At 53.8% G+C, this 21899-nt stretch overlaps 4 protein-coding genes across 4 annotated transcripts in view; all 4 read left to right on the forward strand.

Moving 5' to 3' along the window:
* LOC147824298 (uncharacterized) overlaps nt 1–2379 on the forward strand; it is a 9381-nt gene extending 7002 nt beyond the window's left edge. The window contains exons 4-5 of the mRNA XM_087190221.1: nt 126–1602; nt 2294–2379. Of these exons, the coding sequence (XP_087046347.1) occupies nt 126–499 (374 nt within the window). The 3' untranslated portion in view covers nt 500–1602; nt 2294–2379. The remainder of the gene's footprint in view (nt 1–125; nt 1603–2293) is intronic.
* LOC147824299 (uncharacterized) lies at nt 1310–10690 on the forward strand. Its single transcript, XM_087190222.1, has 5 exons — nt 1310–1331; nt 6704–6873; nt 7708–7930; nt 8437–9913; nt 10605–10690. The coding sequence occupies exons 1-4, from the start codon at nt 1310–1312 to the stop codon at nt 8808–8810; spliced, it is 789 nt and encodes a 262-aa protein (XP_087046348.1). The 3' UTR covers nt 8811–9913; nt 10605–10690.
* LOC147824300 (uncharacterized) lies at nt 9621–19000 on the forward strand. Its single transcript, XM_087190223.1, has 5 exons — nt 9621–9642; nt 15015–15184; nt 16019–16241; nt 16748–18223; nt 18915–19000. Exons 1-4 carry the CDS (start codon nt 9621–9623, stop codon nt 17119–17121), a joined length of 789 nt encoding a protein of 262 aa, XP_087046349.1. The 3' UTR covers nt 17122–18223; nt 18915–19000.
* The window catches only part of LOC147824301 (uncharacterized), a 9381-nt gene continuing 5412 nt past the window's right edge, over nt 17931–21899 (forward strand). The window contains exon 1 of the mRNA XM_087190224.1: nt 17931–17952. Within this exon, the coding sequence (XP_087046350.1) occupies nt 17931–17952 (22 nt within the window). The remainder of the gene's footprint in view (nt 17953–21899) is intronic.

A 21899-nucleotide genomic window follows, 5' to 3' on the forward strand; every position in this document is an offset into this window, starting at 1 on the left:
GGACCCGGTGCTTCCTGGGGCCCGGCCAGGCCGGGCTGGAACCACCCGCACAGCCCGGGACCCAGCACCTCAGGGGCCAAGGTCACCGCGCGGGCTCACTGCGTGCTCTGCCCTTCCGCACCCAGGGGAGCGAGGAGCTTCCGGGGCGCAGAAGCCCAGCAGAGGCGGCCCCCCTACAGGCCTCCTCCCGGACCAGGACAGCGGGGACACTGCCACGCAGAGGACCGTGTGGAAGCCAGGAGAGCGGCTCAGAGCGCGGGCGAACAGGAAGGGAGGAAGCCGGGACCAGCGCGGCGCAGAATGCACTCTCCCTGTCAGCTCGGGCGCAGCCACCGGGGTCCCTGAGAGAGAGGCCTTGGGGACGGGACGAGGAAGGAAGCGCGGAAGGCCCCGGGCCACAGGAAGGCAGAGCGCCAGGGCGGCGAACAGCTCACTTGAGACCCCCCTGTGCCACTGCCGAGCTCAGCTCAGGCGCCCAGCGGAGCCCTCAGGGCGATGATCCCTGCGGCGGGGTGGGGGGGGGCGTCACTGTGGCCCCAGGAACAAACCATCAGATAACCGGGAAAGGGCAGGGTCCTCCTAGGCAGAGGAGTAAGGAGTGCTTGTTGGAGATGCTCCGCCCTCTGGGGAGCCCAGGTCCCCGCCCGCCCTTGCTCGGAGCTGTGCCAGGCCAGCATTCTCTCGGTTTTCCTGGAAGCTAAACCTCTTCCAAACAAAAGTTAATCAAGAAATTTAAAGACCTACATTTAACAAGCAAAAGTTCAGGGTGTGATATCTAAGGTCCCTACGGAAAAACCAGAGACCAGATACATCACTCCTAACTGCAAGAGAAAAGGAAAAGTCAGGTGTGGTGGTGCTTCCCAGCCATCTCAGATCTGGGACACGGAGCAAGACCTATTCTCTCTCTCTCTCTCTCTGAAAAAGAAACAGTGAGGTGAATTACTTCTGAAGAAATAACGAAAAGCTTCCAGCCTACTTCGAGGAGGCAAGACAGAGAGGAAGACAGAATAAGGTGGTAGAAATAAGCACGAATATACGAACATATTCTCTTTCCCCTGGCAACCTGAGCGCGGGATCTCAGCGCAGGGCTCTGCTGCCCTCCGGCGGCCGCTCGGTGTCACTGCACGCCCCGCCTGCTCTGGTCCCAGGAGGAGAGAGCTCCAGCTTGGGAAGCTGACCTGCAGGGATGCGCGCCCCTCCTCCTGCCCCCAAGGTCACCCTCCCATCCCTCTCCCTTGGGGACAGTTTAGAGCTACCTGTCCGCAGAGCCTCACGCACTCACAAGCCGCCTCTGGGAGGTGACGGCCTCATGGGCCTGGTACACCTGGGTTGTCAGGAGGTGGGATCTGGGCTGAGAGAAATCGCCTGGTTCAGGGCCCAGAAGCCTTCACCTCCCTGCCTCTGCTCCCTGGACTCTGCTTTCTGTCTGCCAGGCCCCTCTGCCATGCCGCGCTGCCTTCGAGCTGCTGACTAGGCACTGAAACCTCTCCCAAGTGCGAGCCGAGATAAACCTCTCCTCGGTTAACTTGTGTGTGTCCGGTAGCGTGTCTCGGTGACCAAGTCACTCCCCTCGAGGTCCTGCCCTTGACACCTGCACGGCACGTGAGTGACACCTCTCGGGGGCAGGTCCAACCTTGGCTCTTGGGGAGGTTCTGGAGACGCGGTGGGGCAGCCCCCGGTGAGTCCTGGACGGGTCTAGGCCCCTGCCCCAGGTGTGTGGTCAAAAACAGTAGGGTGTGTGGGTGCAGGAGTGGCTCTGCCTGTGTCCGACGCTCTCCACAAGGCCCCGGCAGCTTCCCGGCCGCACCTGTGCCCACCTCAGCCTGAGGGTGTGGGCCCACCTGAGCCACACTAGAGCTCCTGACCTGGCAAGACCCGTGGGGTCCTGAGCCTTCCACGAGCTCTAGAAAGGCTCCATCGGTCTCTGGGAGGGCCTGACTCCCCTGCTGCTCAGCCACCACACAGCGCCCAGTCATGGCCTGTCCTCCTGGGATTTCTTCCCCAGCTAGCAAGGGCGGTCCATTGTGACCTCACTTGTGTGTAGGGCTGTCTTAGTCTGCAAGCTGCAGTCCTTCTGCCCCAAGACCTCTGCTGCTTTGCTGATCTCAAGACACTGACAATATTGCTTGCTGTCTGCCCAGGGCCTGGTCGTCTCCATGGCAAAAGTCTTTGGCCATTCCTACCCGTGTCCATCCGTTGCCTCGGCCTTTCTCTTCAGCCATAGCAAGTGTCCTAGCAGAGGTCCTTCAGCCTTAGTCAGCCCACTTTAGCTTGCTCCTTTTCTTCCTCGTAGGCACAACAGGCATTGGGCTCTCCCATCCCAACAGCAGCAATATGCATCCTTTTCAACTGGAATAAATTTTAAAGTGATTTTTTAAATCATGTCACCCGTAATTCATTCATTCATCTGTTATGGCCGAATTTGGGACCCATATCATTTAACCATATTTCAGGCTAAAAGTAAGAAATAAATTTGAAAGCCTTAAGCAACGAAAAGCTGGTTGGTTTGTTCAATTCTGACATCTGACTTCAGGAGGGATTAAAAAACTTCCAGCATTCACTGTGTTGTTCTCCTTCCTCAGACCTGGCTCCACTTCTGGGTTCTTAGGCATACCTTCCCTTATCTATTCCAGGCTTCCCTCGGGCCCTAGCAGCTCTCAGATGATTTCCCAAGATGAGAAGGCTCTCATTTCCATCATTTCAAATAACATTCTTCACGTTTGTTCTGACTGGGTTTGTGTAAAGGATTTAGTCATAACCAACCTGTATAACCATGGAAATGACTATCCTCATCGGGTTTAATCCAAACAAAATCCCCTCCCAGATGTACACAATGGAGGTCTTGGGTTGAAGGTGGAGGTGTTCTCCCAAGATGAGCTGCGATGTTCCTACAACTGTGCGTGACAAAAAGTGTCTGTTACACGGTTCCAACTGTCCCTGGGCATAAACGTACACATCCCATCCTCTTCCTCAGACATTACGTTGCCTAAATCCTCACCCAATACAGTCCCAGCTTCCATTCTTTGTTGCATTTCTAATTCAAACATTTAGGTGTGAAACACATGTCACGTACACACATCCTTGACATCCACACCTGATTCGCTCTGAGATCACCTAAGCTGAAATAGCCCTGATAGCCACACTGTTCTTGGTTATCACTACTCAATGCTTCTGTGAAATTCATATCTCCTGCTGATGCAGGTACAAGTGACCAAAAGAGAAATGAGGAAAGAAACACAGTTCAGAAACCCATCTGTGCACTCATTCCACAGTTATAAATACTTCAAGGGCCAAACTACTACTGCAAACAGAACAGGGCGTTGGAGCAAAACGTGAAAGTAAAGACTCATCATCAGTACTAACTCCCATTCTGTCCATCATAACGTGCATTACTGAAAAGAAAATTGTCTTCAATAAATTGTAAGGTTTTATGCTCTAAATATTGCCTAGATTTCTTATAACACTTCTAGATCACTTATCAGAAATGGCATCCTTTTATGGAAACTACAGGTTATGGATTCTATCTGGATGTCACCCTCAAGCCCCTTGCACCCAGAGGCGAGGGCTTCCAGAGGGTGACTGGTTGATGGGGGTGCTACGCCAGGCTTGGTGTGAGGACGTGGGCCTGGTTGGAAGAGGTGGGTCAGCGCGGGTGTGACCTGGGAGGGTGTATCTTGCTCCCTGGCCCACACTTTACCATGCGCCTCCTGGCCTCCACCAGGCAAGCAGCATTTCTATCAATGTGCACCTCTGACATGCCATCCTGCCATCCCGGAGCTAGCTAACTAGGAACTGAAATGTGAGCTGAAACAAACCTCTCTTCCCTTAATGTGTAGTGCTGAGTATTGTGTTCAGGGACAAGAAAGTGGGTGATACAGATGTTGGTACAAGAAGTCTGGTCACTGCAGCGACTGTACCTCACCAGGTGGTTCAGAGGCCTGTGGAAGTGGTCCACAGCAGTTTGGAAAGGTTTGGAGGTGCCAGCTGGGGAAGCAGCCCTAGAATGCTATCATCTGAGCTTGATGGAAGATTCTGGTCCGAGCTCAGAAGACCAGAGTGCAGAGAGGTTGCAGATGAGAAAGGCCAGACTTAGGAGGTTCCCGTTGAGAAGAAGGATGCCAGTGGCGGCTGGATCCAGGCCATGTGTGTTGTGCTCCAGCAGAAAATAGGACTGTATTGTGTTCATGTCCTGAGATTTGTGTGAGACTGATACGAAGGGTGGAAGGATCATTCATCTGATGGAGAAAATATCAAGGTAGCCTAAATATCAGGCCGTAGCATGGATGCTGCTTGCTACTTTGAGCCAGGTTTGTGCGGAAAATGAGGAGCAAAAGCCCATTTAAAAACTTTTCAGCCCCCACCCCCAAGAAAGGCCTGTAAAGATGGAGCAATGGACAGCCTGGTGGGTCAAAGATTAGCATTAAAAAGAATCCAAGTACTTTACAATAGGACAATGGAAAAGATGCCCTGAAGACATATAAGGAACCCACAAGGCCCAAGCTTTCCAAGGCTCACAGTTGCAAAAGGGAAAGACTTTGTTTTGAGAGGAGAGCCCCAGGGCACCCTGCTTGAGAAGGGCCACCTGGGCGGGTTCCCTGGGATTCATTCAGTTCACGGTGCTCAGCCATCCAGGCCCATGGATGCTTCTGCAGCCATGATGCACAAAGGCCTAAGGACTGCTTGGAGCCAGTGGTAGAACTTTGTGTCATCTACAGGGTGCTGTTTTCACAGGTATGCAGAACACAAGAGTTGAGTCAGGAAGGCTTCCGCCCAAATTTCCAAAGAAGGCCTGGCAGGCCAGGCTGGGTGTCCCTGAGAGGGCAGTGCATGCAGCTGTGAGAGTTCAGCCAAAGGTGCACTGGAGAACCCAGGATGAGGGTGCAGTCAGGAACATGGAACACCTGCAGAAAGCCACGCACCCAAACATGTAACCCTCATCTAATCAGGAAGGAAACGTCAGGAAAACTTAAATTGAGGGACATTCTGTAAGATATCAGCTCAGCCATCCTCCAAACTGTCAGCTCATACAAAACGAAAAAAGGAAAACTTGCGAAAACGTCAGTCAAGGGGCGTCTGAGGGATGCAACAATGAAATGCAATGTGGCAGCCCGGACGGGACTGCAGATTGTTGTGGAGAGCCAGTGGTGAAGGTGGATCTTAGGTAGTAATTATACATCAATATCTGCTCACTCCTTGTACGGGATGTACTAGACTAAGGGATGACATTAATAACAGGAAATGGAAGAACTGGGTGGCCATCTTAGTTGTATATAAATCTAAAACTCGTCATGTATATAAGCTGTACTACGAGTTGTTGTTGTTTTGGTATTTTTGGTTTTTCCTTCTTTTGGTACCGGGGATTGAACTCAGGACCTTGTGCTGGTGAGGCAGGCATGGTGCCACTGAGCTAAATCCCCGGCCCTTCAAGCTCTGTTATGTACATGTAGCCACTCCTCAAATGATTGTGAACTGCACAATAAAAATAACCAACCATGTAAACCGCAGGCCTGCTTTCTAACACTGAATCTCCCGCCCTCAGCCATAATAGAAGCCTAAATGGATTCCTAAACCTCAACCAAATCCCAAGAAAAACCGCAACCCAAAGTGCACCTTGCCCCTTGGTCCCGAGCCACTTCCTCACCCTAACTGTAGCGAAACTTTGAGGATGCGACCTCACTTCCTTGGTATTAGAACCCAGCGAAACTGGGTGCCCTTCTGAAGCTGTCTCCCGTCCTGACCCCTTGGAGGGAGACAGAGAAGAGGGGAGGATGAGCTGTTGCCATTTTCCCGCTTCCCGAAGGTCTAGCCACAGAAAGGACCGCAATCCGAGATTTTTCCGACCTTGGCTCGGCTCTGGCCGCAGATGTTTCCGGCTAATGTTCAGGAGGAACCCACATGTGAGAGGGGCAGCCCAGTGCCCATCCTGGACGTCAGTGCCAGCCGTGAGCTCTCATGGGCAGTGCTTCCCCTCGCGCTCAGGGTATGTAAGGGGCCTGCTTGGACAGGGTCAGGCTGTGAGGTGTCAGAGCTCTGTCCCGCCGCCCCAACCCCCCGCAGCCCCCACTTCATGGCTGGAGGTACAGCAAACATTGCGGCCTGCTAGGGTACGGATTGTTTTGGACTACTTGGCTTGGAGCCCAGCCCCGAGCGCTCAGGTGCACGGAGTTTTGTGCCTGCCTCGCTCAGAAAGGATCATCAGTGTGAAGTGGAAACCCATGTTAGCATTAGCCTAGTGGGACAAAGTCAGCCGAGGCTAGGACAGTCACAGAGGGCTTGGGGTGGGGTCAGCTTTCCTCTACACCGAGGCACAGAGGGCCACACAAGACACGACGCTGTCTCAGAGAGGCAGGGTGGAAGAAAAGCCCGGGCCTCTGACTCTGCTGCTCACTCGTCTCTCCCCAGCGCCACCTCTCCCAGTTTGGAAACCTGGTCCGAATGGCACCATCCACCGGACATTCCCCAAATCAAGATCAAAAGGGCCGGCTTGCAAGTGAACTCACCTGGAGCAGACATGGAGCCTCCCTTGTGCCTTCCCCTTGCTCAGGTGGAATATCTAGAGCCCCACGAGGCCGAAACAGATGGTGAGGGCCACAGCAGTCCGGAAGGCTTTCATGGCTTTTGCTTGGGCATTGGAATCCCCCAAATGGCCAGGATGTCTTTGCTATGCTCCGCAGGGAGCTGGCAAGTGACTGACACTGCTGAGCTTTCCTCCTGCTAGCTCCGGCTCCATGTCCAGAACACCATGGGCCTGCTCTGCAGCCAGAGCCAGCACCAGAGAAGGAGCCTCCTCTGGAGACAGGAGAGAAGCAGAAGCCAGCTCCACAGCACTCCTGCCTCTCTGCTGCCGCTGACGAGGACAGGCCCTTGCAGAAGGTGCGCTTAGCCTTCTCTCCCAAGCTGCTGGCAGAGCAGCTGACCTTGATGGGTTCGGTGAGCAGCTGAGCTCGGTGGGGTGGGGTGGGATGGGGTGGGGGACACCCATCCTTCTCGCACTGATCTCCTCAGGCCTGACATTCCCAGTTGACCAGATCAAAGTTCCTTCTTCTACGAACTGCATCACCTATACTTGTCTCAGCCCCAAGCCACTCCTGTCCTTGGGTGGAGGTAGAGACAGTAGAGACAGGGCACTCACATGCCCGCTTCACACAGTGACTGTGATGTCAACTGCGATTGGACAATTGGGAAACACGGCGGGGACTCAGACCAACTGGCCGAGGAGGGTGTGCCCTGAGGTGCAGGCAGGACCATGTGTCACCTTGCCATCATCCCAGGAGACCTGGCCAGCCTTATCACTTTGTAGGCGTTTGAGATTCATGGGTTCTACAGCACACACCCACACAGAGCCCCCAGTCATAGCTGTCCCAGGAAATGTGCCACTGACCTGGGCAAAGGAGCAGAGGGCAGGTGAGGTTGGAAAGAAGACAATACCTCAGAATGAGCGGGACTCAGATGTCTGCTCGTGCTGGAGGTTTGGGAGGATGGGCACGGGGACAATGCCACTGATTTTCACGTCAGTGCCAGGTCCTAGGTCATGAGTTGGACATCACTAGTGGGCAGTGGAGGAAAACCGGCCATTTGCAGAAGTCTCTGTCCATATCTGCAGCTTCCTGATGTCCAGCTCAGGCCACGGCCACCTGCCTGTGGATGGCTGAAGCCATCGACTCTCTGGGGTGGGTTCTGCCCGTGGGATGCTGTCTTCCTCCACAGGAGCTGTTCAAGAATGTGGTGCCCTGGGACTGCCTGGGCTCCATCTGGACCCGGAGAAACAAGAGGGGCAAAGAACCTCTGGCGCCCACCGTTCGGGCCACTATCACATATTTTAATCAGGTGGCCAACTGCACGATCACCTCCTGCTTTGGGGGTCCCAGCACGAGGGCTGGAGACAGGGCCAGGGTGGTGGAGCACTGCATCCGGGTGGCCAAGCTAAGTGGTAAGAGGGTGCTGGCAATTTCCTCTGGACATCTCCAATCTGCCTCTTTTCCTCCGTCAGCTCTTGGGACTGTAGGCTCTTTTCTAAGATGTTCCATGATCCCTAGTGCCTCCCTGTCATGGGGACCCTGACCTCGACTCCTAGGTCATGTGGTGTGGTGGGTGCTGTCATGTGATCTAAGCTTCTTTGAGTTTCACTAAAATCCTCCTCCCGGAAAGATAGCCTATTTAATAACTGGTGCTGGAACAACTGGATTTCAACTTGCCAAAGGTTCAAACTAGACCCATACCTATCACCATGCACTAAACTAGCCCCAGCTCCGGGCTCGCCGGTGTCCACACTCGCGTGGCCGCGAGGCGGAAAGGGGGAGCCCCTCAGGCGGGACCCGGTGCTTCCTGGGGCCCGGCCAGGCCGGGCTGGAACCACCCGCACAGCCCGGGACCCAGCACCTCAGGGGCCAAGGTCACCGCGCGGGCTCACTGCGTGCTCTGCCCTTCCGCACCCAGGGGAGCGAGGAGCTTCCGGGGCGCAGAAGCCCAGCAGAGGCGGCCCCCCTACAGGCCTCCTCCCGGACCAGGACAGCGGGGACACTGCCACGCAGAGGACCGTGTGGAAGCCAGGAGAGCGGCTCAGAGCGCGGGCGAACAGGAAGGGAGGAAGCCGGGACCAGCGCGGCGCAGAATGCACTCTCCCTGTCAGCTCGGGCGCAGCCACCGGGGTCCCTGAGAGAGAGGCCTTGGGGACGGGACGAGGAAGGAAGCGCGGAAGGCCCCGGGCCACAGGAAGGCAGAGCGCCAGGGCGGCGAACAGCTCACTTGAGACCCCCCTGTGCCACTGCCGAGCTCAGCTCAGGCGCCCAGCGGAGCCCTCAGGGCGATGATCCCTGCGGCGGGGTGGGGGGGGGCGTCACTGTGGCCCCAGGAACAAACCATCAGATAACCGGGAAAGGGCAGGGTCCTCCTAGGCAGAGGAGTAAGGAGTGCTTGTTGGAGATGCTCCGCCCTCTGGGGAGCCCAGGTCCCCGCCCGCCCTTGCTCGGAGCTGTGCCAGGCCAGCATTCTCTCGGTTTTCCTGGAAGCTAAACCTCTTCCAAACAAAAGTTAATCAAGAAATTTAAAGACCTACATTTAACAAGCAAAAGTTCAGGGTGTGATATCTAAGGTCCCTACGGAAAAACCAGAGACCAGATACATCACTCCTAACTGCAAGAGAAAAGGAAAAGTCAGGTGTGGTGGTGCTTCCCAGCCATCTCAGATCTGGGACACGGAGCAAGACCTATTCTCTCTCTCTCTCTCTCTGAAAAAGAAACAGTGAGGTGAATTACTTCTGAAGAAATAACGAAAAGCTTCCAGCCTACTTCGAGGAGGCAAGACAGAGAGGAAGACAGAATAAGGTGGTAGAAATAAGCACGAATATACGAACATATTCTCTTTCCCCTGGCAACCTGAGCGCGGGATCTCAGCGCAGGGCTCTGCTGCCCTCCGGCGGCCGCTCGGTGTCACTGCACGCCCCGCCTGCTCTGGTCCCAGGAGGAGAGAGCTCCAGCTTGGGAAGCTGACCTGCAGGGATGCGCGCCCCTCCTCCTGCCCCCAAGGTCACCCTCCCATCCCTCTCCCTTGGGGACAGTTTAGAGCTACCTGTCCGCAGAGCCTCACGCACTCACAAGCCGCCTCTGGGAGGTGACGGCCTCATGGGCCTGGTACACCTGGGTTGTCAGGAGGTGGGATCTGGGCTGAGAGAAATCGCCTGGTTCAGGGCCCAGAAGCCTTCACCTCCCTGCCTCTGCTCCCTGGACTCTGCTTTCTGTCTGCCAGGCCCCTCTGCCATGCCGCGCTGCCTTCGAGCTGCTGACTAGGCACTGAAACCTCTCCCAAGTGCGAGCCGAGATAAACCTCTCCTCGGTTAACTTGTGTGTGTCCGGTAGCGTGTCTCGGTGACCAAGTCACTCCCCTCGAGGTCCTGCCCTTGACACCTGCACGGCACGTGAGTGACACCTCTCGGGGGCAGGTCCAACCTTGGCTCTTGGGGAGGTTCTGGAGACGCGGTGGGGCAGCCCCCGGTGAGTCCTGGACGGGTCTAGGCCCCTGCCCCAGGTGTGTGGTCAAAAACAGTAGGGTGTGTGGGTGCAGGAGTGGCTCTGCCTGTGTCCGACGCTCTCCACAAGGCCCCGGCAGCTTCCCGGCCGCACCTGTGCCCACCTCAGCCTGAGGGTGTGGGCCCACCTGAGCCACACTAGAGCTCCTGACCTGGCAAGACCCGTGGGGTCCTGAGCCTTCCACGAGCTCTAGAAAGGCTCCATCGGTCTCTGGGAGGGCCTGACTCCCCTGCTGCTCAGCCACCACACAGCGCCCAGTCATGGCCTGTCCTCCTGGGATTTCTTCCCCAGCTAGCAAGGGCGGTCCATTGTGACCTCACTTGTGTGTAGGGCTGTCTTAGTCTGCAAGCTGCAGTCCTTCTGCCCCAAGACCTCTGCTGCTTTGCTGATCTCAAGACACTGACAATATTGCTTGCTGTCTGCCCAGGGCCTGGTCGTCTCCATGGCAAAAGTCTTTGGCCATTCCTACCCGTGTCCATCCGTTGCCTCGGCCTTTCTCTTCAGCCATAGCAAGTGTCCTAGCAGAGGTCCTTCAGCCTTAGTCAGCCCACTTTAGCTTGCTCCTTTTCTTCCTCGTAGGCACAACAGGCATTGGGCTCTCCCATCCCAACAGCAGCAATATGCATCCTTTTCAACTGGAATAAATTTTAAAGTGATTTTTTAAATCATGTCACCCGTAATTCATTCATTCATCTGTTATGGCCGAATTTGGGACCCATATCATTTAACCATATTTCAGGCTAAAAGTAAGAAATAAATTTGAAAGCCTTAAGCAACGAAAAGCTGGTTGGTTTGTTCAATTCTGACATCTGACTTCAGGAGGGATTAAAAAACTTCCAGCATTCACTGTGTTGTTCTCCTTCCTCAGACCTGGCTCCACTTCTGGGTTCTTAGGCATACCTTCCCTTATCTATTCCAGGCTTCCCTCGGGCCCTAGCAGCTCTCAGATGATTTCCCAAGATGAGAAGGCTCTCATTTCCATCATTTCAAATAACATTCTTCACGTTTGTTCTGACTGGGTTTGTGTAAAGGATTTAGTCATAACCAACCTGTATAACCATGGAAATGACTATCCTCATCGGGTTTAATCCAAACAAAATCCCCTCCCAGATGTACACAATGGAGGTCTTGGGTTGAAGGTGGAGGTGTTCTCCCAAGATGAGCTGCGATGTTCCTACAACTGTGCGTGACAAAAAGTGTCTGTTACACGGTTCCAACTGTCCCTGGGCATAAACGTACACATCCCATCCTCTTCCTCAGACATTACGTTGCCTAAATCCTCACCCAATACAGTCCCAGCTTCCATTCTTTGTTGCATTTCTAATTCAAACATTTAGGTGTGAAACACATGTCACGTACACACATCCTTGACATCCACACCTGATTCGCTCTGAGATCACCTAAGCTGAAATAGCCCTGATAGCCACACTGTTCTTGGTTATCACTACTCAATGCTTCTGTGAAATTCATATCTCCTGCTGATGCAGGTACAAGTGACCAAAAGAGAAATGAGGAAAGAAACACAGTTCAGAAACCCATCTGTGCACTCATTCCACAGTTATAAATACTTCAAGGGCCAAACTACTACTGCAAACAGAACAGGGCGTTGGAGCAAAACGTGAAAGTAAAGACTCATCATCAGTACTAACTCCCATTCTGTCCATCATAACGTGCATTACTGAAAAGAAAATTGTCTTCAATAAATTGTAAGGTTTTATGCTCTAAATATTGCCTAGATTTCTTATAACACTTCTAGATCACTTATCAGAAATGGCATCCTTTTATGGAAACTACAGGTTATGGATTCTATCTGGATGTCACCCTCAAGCCCCTTGCACCCAGAGGCGAGGGCTTCCAGAGGGTGACTGGTTGATGGGGGTGCTACGCCAGGCTTGGTGTGAGGACGTGGGCCTGGTTGGAAGAGGTGGGTCAGCGCGGGTGTGACCTGGGAGGGTGTATCTTGCTCCCTGGCCCACACTTTACCATGCGCCTCCTGGCCTCCACCAGGCAAGCAGCATTTCTATCAATGTGCACCTCTGACATGCCATCCTGCCATCCCGGAGCTAGCTAACTAGGAACTGAAATGTGAGCTGAAACAAACCTCTCTTCCCTTAATGTGTAGTGCTGAGTATTGTGTTCAGGGACAAGAAAGTGGGTGATACAGATGTTGGTACAAGAAGTCTGGTCACTGCAGCGACTGTACCTCACCAGGTGGTTCAGAGGCCTGTGGAAGTGGTCCACAGCAGTTTGGAAAGGTTTGGAGGTGCCAGCTGGGGAAGCAGCCCTAGAATGCTATCATCTGAGCTTGATGGAAGATTCTGGTCCGAGCTCAGAAGACCAGAGTGCAGAGAGGTTGCAGATGAGAAAGGCCAGACTTAGGAGGTTCCCGTTGAGAAGAAGGATGCCAGTGGCGGCTGGATCCAGGCCATGTGTGTTGTGCTCCAGCAGAAAATAGGACTGTATTGTGTTCATGTCCTGAGATTTGTGTGAGACTGATACGAAGGGTGGAAGGATCATTCATCTGATGGAGAAAATATCAAGGTAGCCTAAATATCAGGCCGTAGCATGGATGCTGCTTGCTACTTTGAGCCAGGTTTGTGCGGAAAATGAGGAGCAAAAGCCCATTTAAAAACTTTTCAGCCCCCACCCCCAAGAAAGGCCTGTAAAGATGGAGCAATGGACAGCCTGGTGGGTCAAAGATTAGCATTAAAAAGAATCCAAGTACTTTACAATAGGACAATGGAAAAGATGCCCTGAAGACATATAAGGAACCCACAAGGCCCAAGCTTTCCAAGGCTCACAGTTGCAAAAGGGAAAGACTTTGTTTTGAGAGGAGAGCCCCAGGGCACCCTGCTTGAGAAGGGCCACCTGGGCGGGTTCCCTGGGATTCATTCAGTTCACGGTGCTCAGCCATCCAGGCCCATGGATGCTTCTGCAGCCATGATGCACAAAGGCCTAAGGACTGCTTGGAGCCAGTGGTAGAACTTTGTGTCATCTACAGGGTGCTGTTTTCACAGGTATGCAGAACACAAGAGTTGAGTCAGGAAGGCTTCCGCCCAAATTTCCAAAGAAGGCCTGGCAGGCCAGGCTGGGTGTCCCTGAGAGGGCAGTGCATGCAGCTGTGAGAGTTCAGCCAAAGGTGCACTGGAGAACCCAGGATGAGGGTGCAGTCAGGAACATGGAACACCTGCAGAAAGCCACGCACCCAAACATGTAACCCTCATCTAATCAGGAAGGAAACGTCAGGAAAACTTAAATTGAGGGACATTCTGTAAGATATCAGCTCAGCCATCCTCCAAACTGTCAGCTCATACAAAACGAAAAAAGGAAAACTTGCGAAAACGTCAGTCAAGGGGCGTCTGAGGGATGCAACAATGAAATGCAATGTGGCAGCCCGGACGGGACTGCAGATTGTTGTGGAGAGCCAGTGGTGAAGGTGGATCTTAGGTAGTAATTATACATCAATATCTGCTCACTCCTTGTACGGGATGTACTAGACTAAGGGATGACATTAATAACAGGAAATGGAAGAACTGGGTGGCCATCTTAGTTGTATATAAATCTAAAACTCGTCATGTATATAAGCTGTACTACGAGTTGTTGTTGTTTTGGTATTTTTGGTTTTTCCTTCTTTTGGTACCGGGGATTGAACTCAGGACCTTGTGCTGGTGAGGCAGGCATGGTGCCACTGAGCTAAATCCCCGGCCCTTCAAGCTCTGTTATGTACATGTAGCCACTCCTCAAATGATTGTGAACTGCACAATAAAAATAACCAACCATGTAAACCGCAGGCCTGCTTTCTAACACTGAATCTCCCGCCCTCAGCCATAATAGAAGCCTAAATGGATTCCTAAACCTCAACCAAATCCCAAGAAAAACCGCAACCCAAAGTGCACCTTGCCCCTTGGTCCCGAGCCACTTCCTCACCCTAACTGTAGCGAAACTTTGAGGATGCGACCTCACTTCCTTGGTATTAGAACCCAGCGAAACTGGGTGCCCTTCTGAAGCTGTCTCCCGTCCTGACCCCTTGGAGGGAGACAGAGAAGAGGGGAGGATGAGCTGTTGCCATTTTCCCGCTTCCCGAAGGTCTAGCCACAGAAAGGACCGCAATCCGAGATTTTTCCGACCTTGGCTCGGCTCTGGCCGCAGATGTTTCCGGCTAATGTTCAGGAGGAACCCACATGTGAGAGGGGCAGCCCAGTGCCCATCCTGGACGTCAGTGCCAGCCGTGAGCTCTCATGGGCAGTGCTTCCCCTCGCGCTCAGGGTATGTAAGGGGCCTGCTTGGACAGGGTCAGGCTGTGAGGTGTCAGAGCTCTGTCCCGCCGCCCCAACCCCCCGCAGCCCCCACTTCATGGCTGGAGGTACAGCAAACATTGCGGCCTGCTAGGGTACGGATTGTTTTGGACTACTTGGCTTGGAGCCCAGCCCCGAGCGCTCAGGTGCACGGAGTTTTGTGCCTGCCTCGCTCAGAAAGGATCATCAGTGTGAAGTGGAAACCCATGTTAGCATTAGCCTAGTGGGACAAAGTCAGCCGAGGCTAGGACAGTCACAGAGGGCTTGGGGTGGGGTCAGCTTTCCTCTACACCGAGGCACAGAGGGCCACACAAGACACGACGCTGTCTCAGAGAGGCAGGGTGGAAGAAAAGCCCGGGCCTCTGACTCTGCTGCTCACTCGTCTCTCCCCAGCGCCACCTCTCCCAGTTTGGAAACCTGGTCCGAATGGCACCATCCACCGGACATTCCCCAAATCAAGATCAAAAGGGCCGGCTTGCAAGTGAACTCACCTGGAGCAGACATGGAGCCTCCCTTGTGCCTTCCCCTTGCTCAGGTGGAATATCTAGAGCCCCACGAGGCCGAAACAGATGGTGAGGGCCACAGCAGTCCGGAAGGCTTTCATGGCTTTTGCTTGGGCATTGGAATCCCCCAAATGGCCAGGATGTCTTTGCTATGCTCCGCAGGGAGCTGGCAAGTGACTGACACTGCTGAGCTTTCCTCCTGCTAGCTCCGGCTCCATGTCCAGAACACCATGGGCCTGCTCTGCAGCCAGAGCCAGCACCAGAGAAGGAGCCTCCTCTGGAGACAGGAGAGAAGCAGAAGCCAGCTCCACAGCACTCCTGCCTCTCTGCTGCCGCTGACGAGGACAGGCCCTTGCAGAAGGTGCGCTTAGCCTTCTCTCCCAAGCTGCTGGCAGAGCAGCTGACCTTGATGGGTTCGGTGAGCAGCTGAGCTCGGTGGGGTGGGGTGGGATGGGGTGGGGGACACCCATCCTTCTCGCACTGATCTCCTCAGGCCTGACATTCCCAGTTGACCAGATCAAAGTTCCTTCTTCTACGAACTGCATCACCTATACTTGTCTCAGCCCCAAGCCACTCCTGTCCTTGGGTGGAGGTAGAGACAGTAGAGACAGGGCACTCACATGCCCGCTTCACACAGTGACTGTGATGTCAACTGCGATTGGACAATTGGGAAACACGGCGGGGACTCAGACCAACTGGCCGAGGAGGGTGTGCCCTGAGGTGCAGGCAGGACCATGTGTCACCTTGCCATCATCCCAGGAGACCTGGCCAGCCTTATCACTTTGTAGGCGTTTGAGATTCATGGGTTCTACAGCACACACCCACACAGAGCCCCCAGTCATAGCTGTCCCAGGAAATGTGCCACTGACCTGGGCAAAGGAGCAGAGGGCAGGTGAGGTTGGAAAGAAGACAATACCTCAGAATGAGCGGGACTCAGATGTCTGCTCGTGCTGGAGGTTTGGGAGGATGGGCACGGGGACAATGCCACTGATTTTCACGTCAGTGCCAGGTCCTAGGTCATGAGTTGGACATCACTAGTGGGCAGTGGAGGAAAACCGGCCATTTGCAGAAGTCTCTGTCCATATCTGCAGCTTCCTGATGTCCAGCTCAGGCCACGGCCACCTGCCTGTGGATGGCTGAAGCCATCGACTCTCTGGGGTGGGTTCTGCCCGTGGGATGCTGTCTTCCTCCACAGGAGCTGTTCAAGAATGTGGTGCCCTGGGACTGCCTGGGCTCCATCTGGACCCGGAGAAACAAGAGGGGCAAAGAACCTCTGGCGCCCACCGTTCGGGCCACTATCACATATTTTAATCAGGTGGCCAACTGCACGATCACCTCCTGCTTTGGGGGTCCCAGCACGAGGGCTGGAGACAGGGCCAGGGTGGTGGAGCACTGCATCCGGGTGGCCAAGCTAAGTGGTAAGAGGGTGCTGGCAATTTCCTCTGGACATCTCCAATCTGCCTCTTTTCCTCCGTCAGCTCTTGGGACTGTAGGCTCTTTTCTAAGATGTTCCATGATCCCTAGTGCCTCCCTGTCATGGGGACCCTGACCTCGACTCCTAGGTCATGTGGTGTGGTGGGTGCTGTCATGTGATCTAAGCTTCTTTGAGTTTCACTAAAATCCTCCTCCCGGAAAGATAGCCTATTTAATAACTGGTGCTGGAACAACTGGATTTCAACTTGCCAAAGGTTCAAACTAGACCCATACCTATCACCATGCACTAAACTAGCCCCAGCTCCGGGCTCGCCGGTGTCCACACTCGCGTGGCCGCGAGGCGGAAAGGGGGAGCCCCTCAGGCGGGACCCGGTGCTTCCTGGGGCCCGGCCAGGCCGGGCTGGAACCACCCGCACAGCCCGGGACCCAGCACCTCAGGGGCCAAGGTCACCGCGCGGGCTCACTGCGTGCTCTGCCCTTCCGCACCCAGGGGAGCGAGGAGCTTCCGGGGCGCAGAAGCCCAGCAGAGGCGGCCCCCCTACAGGCCTCCTCCCGGACCAGGACAGCGGGGACACTGCCACGCAGAGGACCGTGTGGAAGCCAGGAGAGCGGCTCAGAGCGCGGGCGAACAGGAAGGGAGGAAGCCGGGACCAGCGCGGCGCAGAATGCACTCTCCCTGTCAGCTCGGGCGCAGCCACCGGGGTCCCTGAGAGAGAGGCCTTGGGGACGGGACGAGGAAGGAAGCGCGGAAGGCCCCGGGCCACAGGAAGGCAGAGCGCCAGGGCGGCGAACAGCTCACTTGAGACCCCCCTGTGCCACTGCCGAGCTCAGCTCAGGCGCCCAGCGGAGCCCTCAGGGCGATGATCCCTGCGGCGGGGTGGGGGGGGCGTCACTGTGGCCCCAGGAACAAACCATCAGATAACCGGGAAAGGGCAGGGTCCTCCTAGGCAGAGGAGTAAGGAGTGCTTGTTGGAGATGCTCCGCCCTCTGGGGAGCCCAGGTCCCCGCCCGCCCTTGCTCGGAGCTGTGCCAGGCCAGCATTCTCTCGGTTTTCCTGGAAGCTAAACCTCTTCCAAACAAAAGTTAATCAAGAAATTTAAAGACCTACATTTAACAAGCAAAAGTTCAGGGTGTGATATCTAAGGTCCCTACGGAAAAACCAGAGACCAGATACATCACTCCTAACTGCAAGAGAAAAGGAAAAGTCAGGTGTGGTGGTGCTTCCCAGCCATCTCAGATCTGGGACACGGAGCAAGACCTATTCTCTCTCTCTCTCTCTCTGAAAAAGAAACAGTGAGGTGAATTACTTCTGAAGAAATAACGAAAAGCTTCCAGCCTACTTCGAGGAGGCAAGACAGAGAGGAAGACAGAATAAGGTGGTAGAAATAAGCACGAATATACGAACATATTCTCTTTCCCCTGGCAACCTGAGCGCGGGATCTCAGCGCAGGGCTCTGCTGCCCTCCGGCGGCCGCTCGGTGTCACTGCACGCCCCGCCTGCTCTGGTCCCAGGAGGAGAGAGCTCCAGCTTGGGAAGCTGACCTGCAGGGATGCGCGCCCCTCCTCCTGCCCCCAAGGTCACCCTCCCATCCCTCTCCCTTGGGGACAGTTTAGAGCTACCTGTCCGCAGAGCCTCACGCACTCACAAGCCGCCTCTGGGAGGTGACGGCCTCATGGGCCTGGTACACCTGGGTTGTCAGGAGGTGGGATCTGGGCTGAGAGAAATCGCCTGGTTCAGGGCCCAGAAGCCTTCACCTCCCTGCCTCTGCTCCCTGGACTCTGCTTTCTGTCTGCCAGGCCCCTCTGCCATGCCGCGCTGCCTTCGAGCTGCTGACTAGGCACTGAAACCTCTCCCAAGTGCGAGCCGAGATAAACCTCTCCTCGGTTAACTTGTGTGTGTCCGGTAGCGTGTCTCGGTGACCAAGTCACTCCCCTCGAGGTCCTGCCCTTGACACCTGCACGGCACGTGAGTGACACCTCTCGGGGGCAGGTCCAACCTTGGCTCTTGGGGAGGTTCTGGAGACGCGGTGGGGCAGCCCCCGGTGAGTCCTGGACGGGTCTAGGCCCCTGCCCCAGGTGTGTGGTCAAAAACAGTAGGGTGTGTGGGTGCAGGAGTGGCTCTGCCTGTGTCCGACGCTCTCCACAAGGCCCCGGCAGCTTCCCGGCCGCACCTGTGCCCACCTCAGCCTGAGGGTGTGGGCCCACCTGAGCCACACTAGAGCTCCTGACCTGGCAAGACCCGTGGGGTCCTGAGCCTTCCACGAGCTCTAGAAAGGCTCCATCGGTCTCTGGGAGGGCCTGACTCCCCTGCTGCTCAGCCACCACACAGCGCCCAGTCATGGCCTGTCCTCCTGGGATTTCTTCCCCAGCTAGCAAGGGCGGTCCATTGTGACCTCACTTGTGTGTAGGGCTGTCTTAGTCTGCAAGCTGCAGTCCTTCTGCCCCAAGACCTCTGCTGCTTTGCTGATCTCAAGACACTGACAATATTGCTTGCTGTCTGCCCAGGGCCTGGTCGTCTCCATGGCAAAAGTCTTTGGCCATTCCTACCCGTGTCCATCCGTTGCCTCGGCCTTTCTCTTCAGCCATAGCAAGTGTCCTAGCAGAGGTCCTTCAGCCTTAGTCAGCCCACTTTAGCTTGCTCCTTTTCTTCCTCGTAGGCACAACAGGCATTGGGCTCTCCCATCCCAACAGCAGCAATATGCATCCTTTTCAACTGGAATAAATTTTAAAGTGATTTTTTAAATCATGTCACCCGTAATTCATTCATTCATCTGTTATGGCCGAATTTGGGACCCATATCATTTAACCATATTTCAGGCTAAAAGTAAGAAATAAATTTGAAAGCCTTAAGCAACGAAAAGCTGGTTGGTTTGTTCAATTCTGACATCTGACTTCAGGAGGGATTAAAAAACTTCCAGCATTCACTGTGTTGTTCTCCTTCCTCAGACCTGGCTCCACTTCTGGGTTCTTAGGCATACCTTCCCTTATCTATTCCAGGCTTCCCTCGGGCCCTAGCAGCTCTCAGATGATTTCCCAAGATGAGAAGGCTCTCATTTCCATCATTTCAAATAACATTCTTCACGTTTGTTCTGACTGGGTTTGTGTAAAGGATTTAGTCATAACCAACCTGTATAACCATGGAAATGACTATCCTCATCGGGTTTAATCCAAACAAAATCCCCTCCCAGATGTACACAATGGAGGTCTTGGGTTGAAGGTGGAGGTGTTCTCCCAAGATGAGCTGCGATGTTCCTACAACTGTGCGTGACAAAAAGTGTCTGTTACACGGTTCCAACTGTCCCTGGGCATAAACGTACACATCCCATCCTCTTCCTCAGACATTACGTTGCCTAAATCCTCACCCAATACAGTCCCAGCTTCCATTCTTTGTTGCATTTCTAATTCAAACATTTAGGTGTGAAACACATGTCACGTACACACATCCTTGACATCCACACCTGATTCGCTCTGAGATCACCTAAGCTGAAATAGCCCTGATAGCCACACTGTTCTTGGTTATCACTACTCAATGCTTCTGTGAAATTCATATCTCCTGCTGATGCAGGTACAAGTGACCAAAAGAGAAATGAGGAAAGAAACACAGTTCAGAAACCCATCTGTGCACTCATTCCACAGTTATAAATACTTCAAGGGCCAAACTACTACTGCAAACAGAACAGGGCGTTGGAGCAAAACGTGAAAGTAAAGACTCATCATCAGTACTAACTCCCATTCTGTCCATCATAACGTGCATTACTGAAAAGAAAATTGTCTTCAATAAATTGTAAGGTTTTATGCTCTAAATATTGCCTAGATTTCTTATAACACTTCTAGATCACTTATCAGAAATGGCATCCTTTTATGGAAACTACAGGTTATGGATTCTATCTGGATGTCACCCTCAAGCCCCTTGCACCCAGAGGCGAGGGCTTCCAGAGGGTGACTGGTTGATGGGGGTGCTACGCCAGGCTTGGTGTGAGGACGTGGGCCTGGTTGGAAGAGGTGGGTCAGCGCGGGTGTGACCTGGGAGGGTGTATCTTGCTCCCTGGCCCACACTTTACCATGCGCCTCCTGGCCTCCACCAGGCAAGCAGCATTTCTATCAATGTGCACCTCTGACATGCCATCCTGCCATCCCGGAGCTAGCTAACTAGGAACTGAAATGTGAGCTGAAACAAACCTCTCTTCCCTTAATGTGTAGTGCTGAGTATTGTGTTCAGGGACAAGAAAGTGGGTGATACAGATGTTGGTACAAGAAGTCTGGTCACTGCAGCGACTGTACCTCACCAGGTGGTTCAGAGGCCTGTGGAAGTGGTCCACAGCAGTTTGGAAAGGTTTGGAGGTGCCAGCTGGGGAAGCAGCCCTAGAATGCTATCATCTGAGCTTGATGGAAGATTCTGGTCCGAGCTCAGAAGACCAGAGTGCAGAGAGGTTGCAGATGAGAAAGGCCAGACTTAGGAGGTTCCCGTTGAGAAGAAGGATGCCAGTGGCGGCTGGATCCAGGCCATGTGTGTTGTGCTCCAGCAGAAAATAGGACTGTATTGTGTTCATGTCCTGAGATTTGTGTGAGACTGATACGAAGGGTGGAAGGATCATTCATCTGATGGAGAAAATATCAAGGTAGCCTAAATATCAGGCCGTAGCATGGATGCTGCTTGCTACTTTGAGCCAGGTTTGTGCGGAAAATGAGGAGCAAAAGCCCATTTAAAAACTTTTCAGCCCCCACCCCCAAGAAAGGCCTGTAAAGATGGAGCAATGGACAGCCTGGTGGGTCAAAGATTAGCATTAAAAAGAATCCAAGTACTTTACAATAGGACAATGGAAAAGATGCCCTGAAGACATATAAGGAACCCACAAGGCCCAAGCTTTCCAAGGCTCACAGTTGCAAAAGGGAAAGACTTTGTTTTGAGAGGAGAGCCCCAGGGCACCCTGCTTGAGAAGGGCCACCTGGGCGGGTTCCCTGGGATTCATTCAGTTCACGGTGCTCAGCCATCCAGGCCCATGGATGCTTCTGCAGCCATGATGCACAAAGGCCTAAGGACTGCTTGGAGCCAGTGGTAGAACTTTGTGTCATCTACAGGGTGCTGTTTTCACAGGTATGCAGAACACAAGAGTTGAGTCAGGAAGGCTTCCGCCCAAATTTCCAAAGAAGGCCTGGCAGGCCAGGCTGGGTGTCCCTGAGAGGGCAGTGCATGCAGCTGTGAGAGTTCAGCCAAAGGTGCACTGGAGAACCCAGGATGAGGGTGCAGTCAGGAACATGGAACACCTGCAGAAAGCCACGCACCCAAACATGTAACCCTCATCTAATCAGGAAGGAAACGTCAGGAAAACTTAAATTGAGGGACATTCTGTAAGATATCAGCTCAGCCATCCTCCAAACTGTCAGCTCATACAAAACGAAAAAAGGAAAACTTGCGAAAACGTCAGTCAAGGGGCGTCTGAGGGATGCAACAATGAAATGCAATGTGGCAGCCCGGACGGGACTGCAGATTGTTGTGGAGAGCCAGTGGTGAAGGTGGATCTTAGGTAGTAATTATACATCAATATCTGCTCACTCCTTGTACGGGATGTACTAGACTAAGGGATGACATTAATAACAGGAAATGGAAGAACTGGGTGGCCATCTTAGTTGTATATAAATCT

Source organism: Heterocephalus glaber, unplaced genomic scaffold (genome assembly GCF_053883595.1).
Source record: "Heterocephalus glaber isolate CG9 unplaced genomic scaffold, H.glaber_assembly_v1.0 deba00001550, whole genome shotgun sequence".
Lineage (NCBI taxonomy): Eukaryota > Metazoa > Chordata > Mammalia > Rodentia > Bathyergidae > Heterocephalus > Heterocephalus glaber.

Bases quoted from the DNA above. Each gene is read 5' to 3' on its own strand.
- LOC147824300 (XM_087190223.1), top strand. From the start codon at position 9,621: ATGGGCCTGGTACACCTGGGTT. The intron at 9,643-15,014 runs GTCAGGAGGTGG...GACACTGCTGAG, and splicing joins GGGCCTGGTACACCTGGGTT to CTTTCCTCCTGCTAGCTCCG. The intron at 15,185-16,018 runs GTGCGCTTAGCC...CTTCCTCCACAG, and splicing joins AGGACAGGCCCTTGCAGAAG to GAGCTGTTCAAGAATGTGGT.
- LOC147824299 (XM_087190222.1), top strand. From the start codon at position 1,310: ATGGGCCTGGTACACCTGGGTT. The intron at 1,332-6,703 runs GTCAGGAGGTGG...GACACTGCTGAG, and splicing joins GGGCCTGGTACACCTGGGTT to CTTTCCTCCTGCTAGCTCCG. The intron at 7,931-8,436 runs GTAAGAGGGTGC...TTCCGCACCCAG, and splicing joins CCGGGTGGCCAAGCTAAGTG to GGGAGCGAGGAGCTTCCGGG.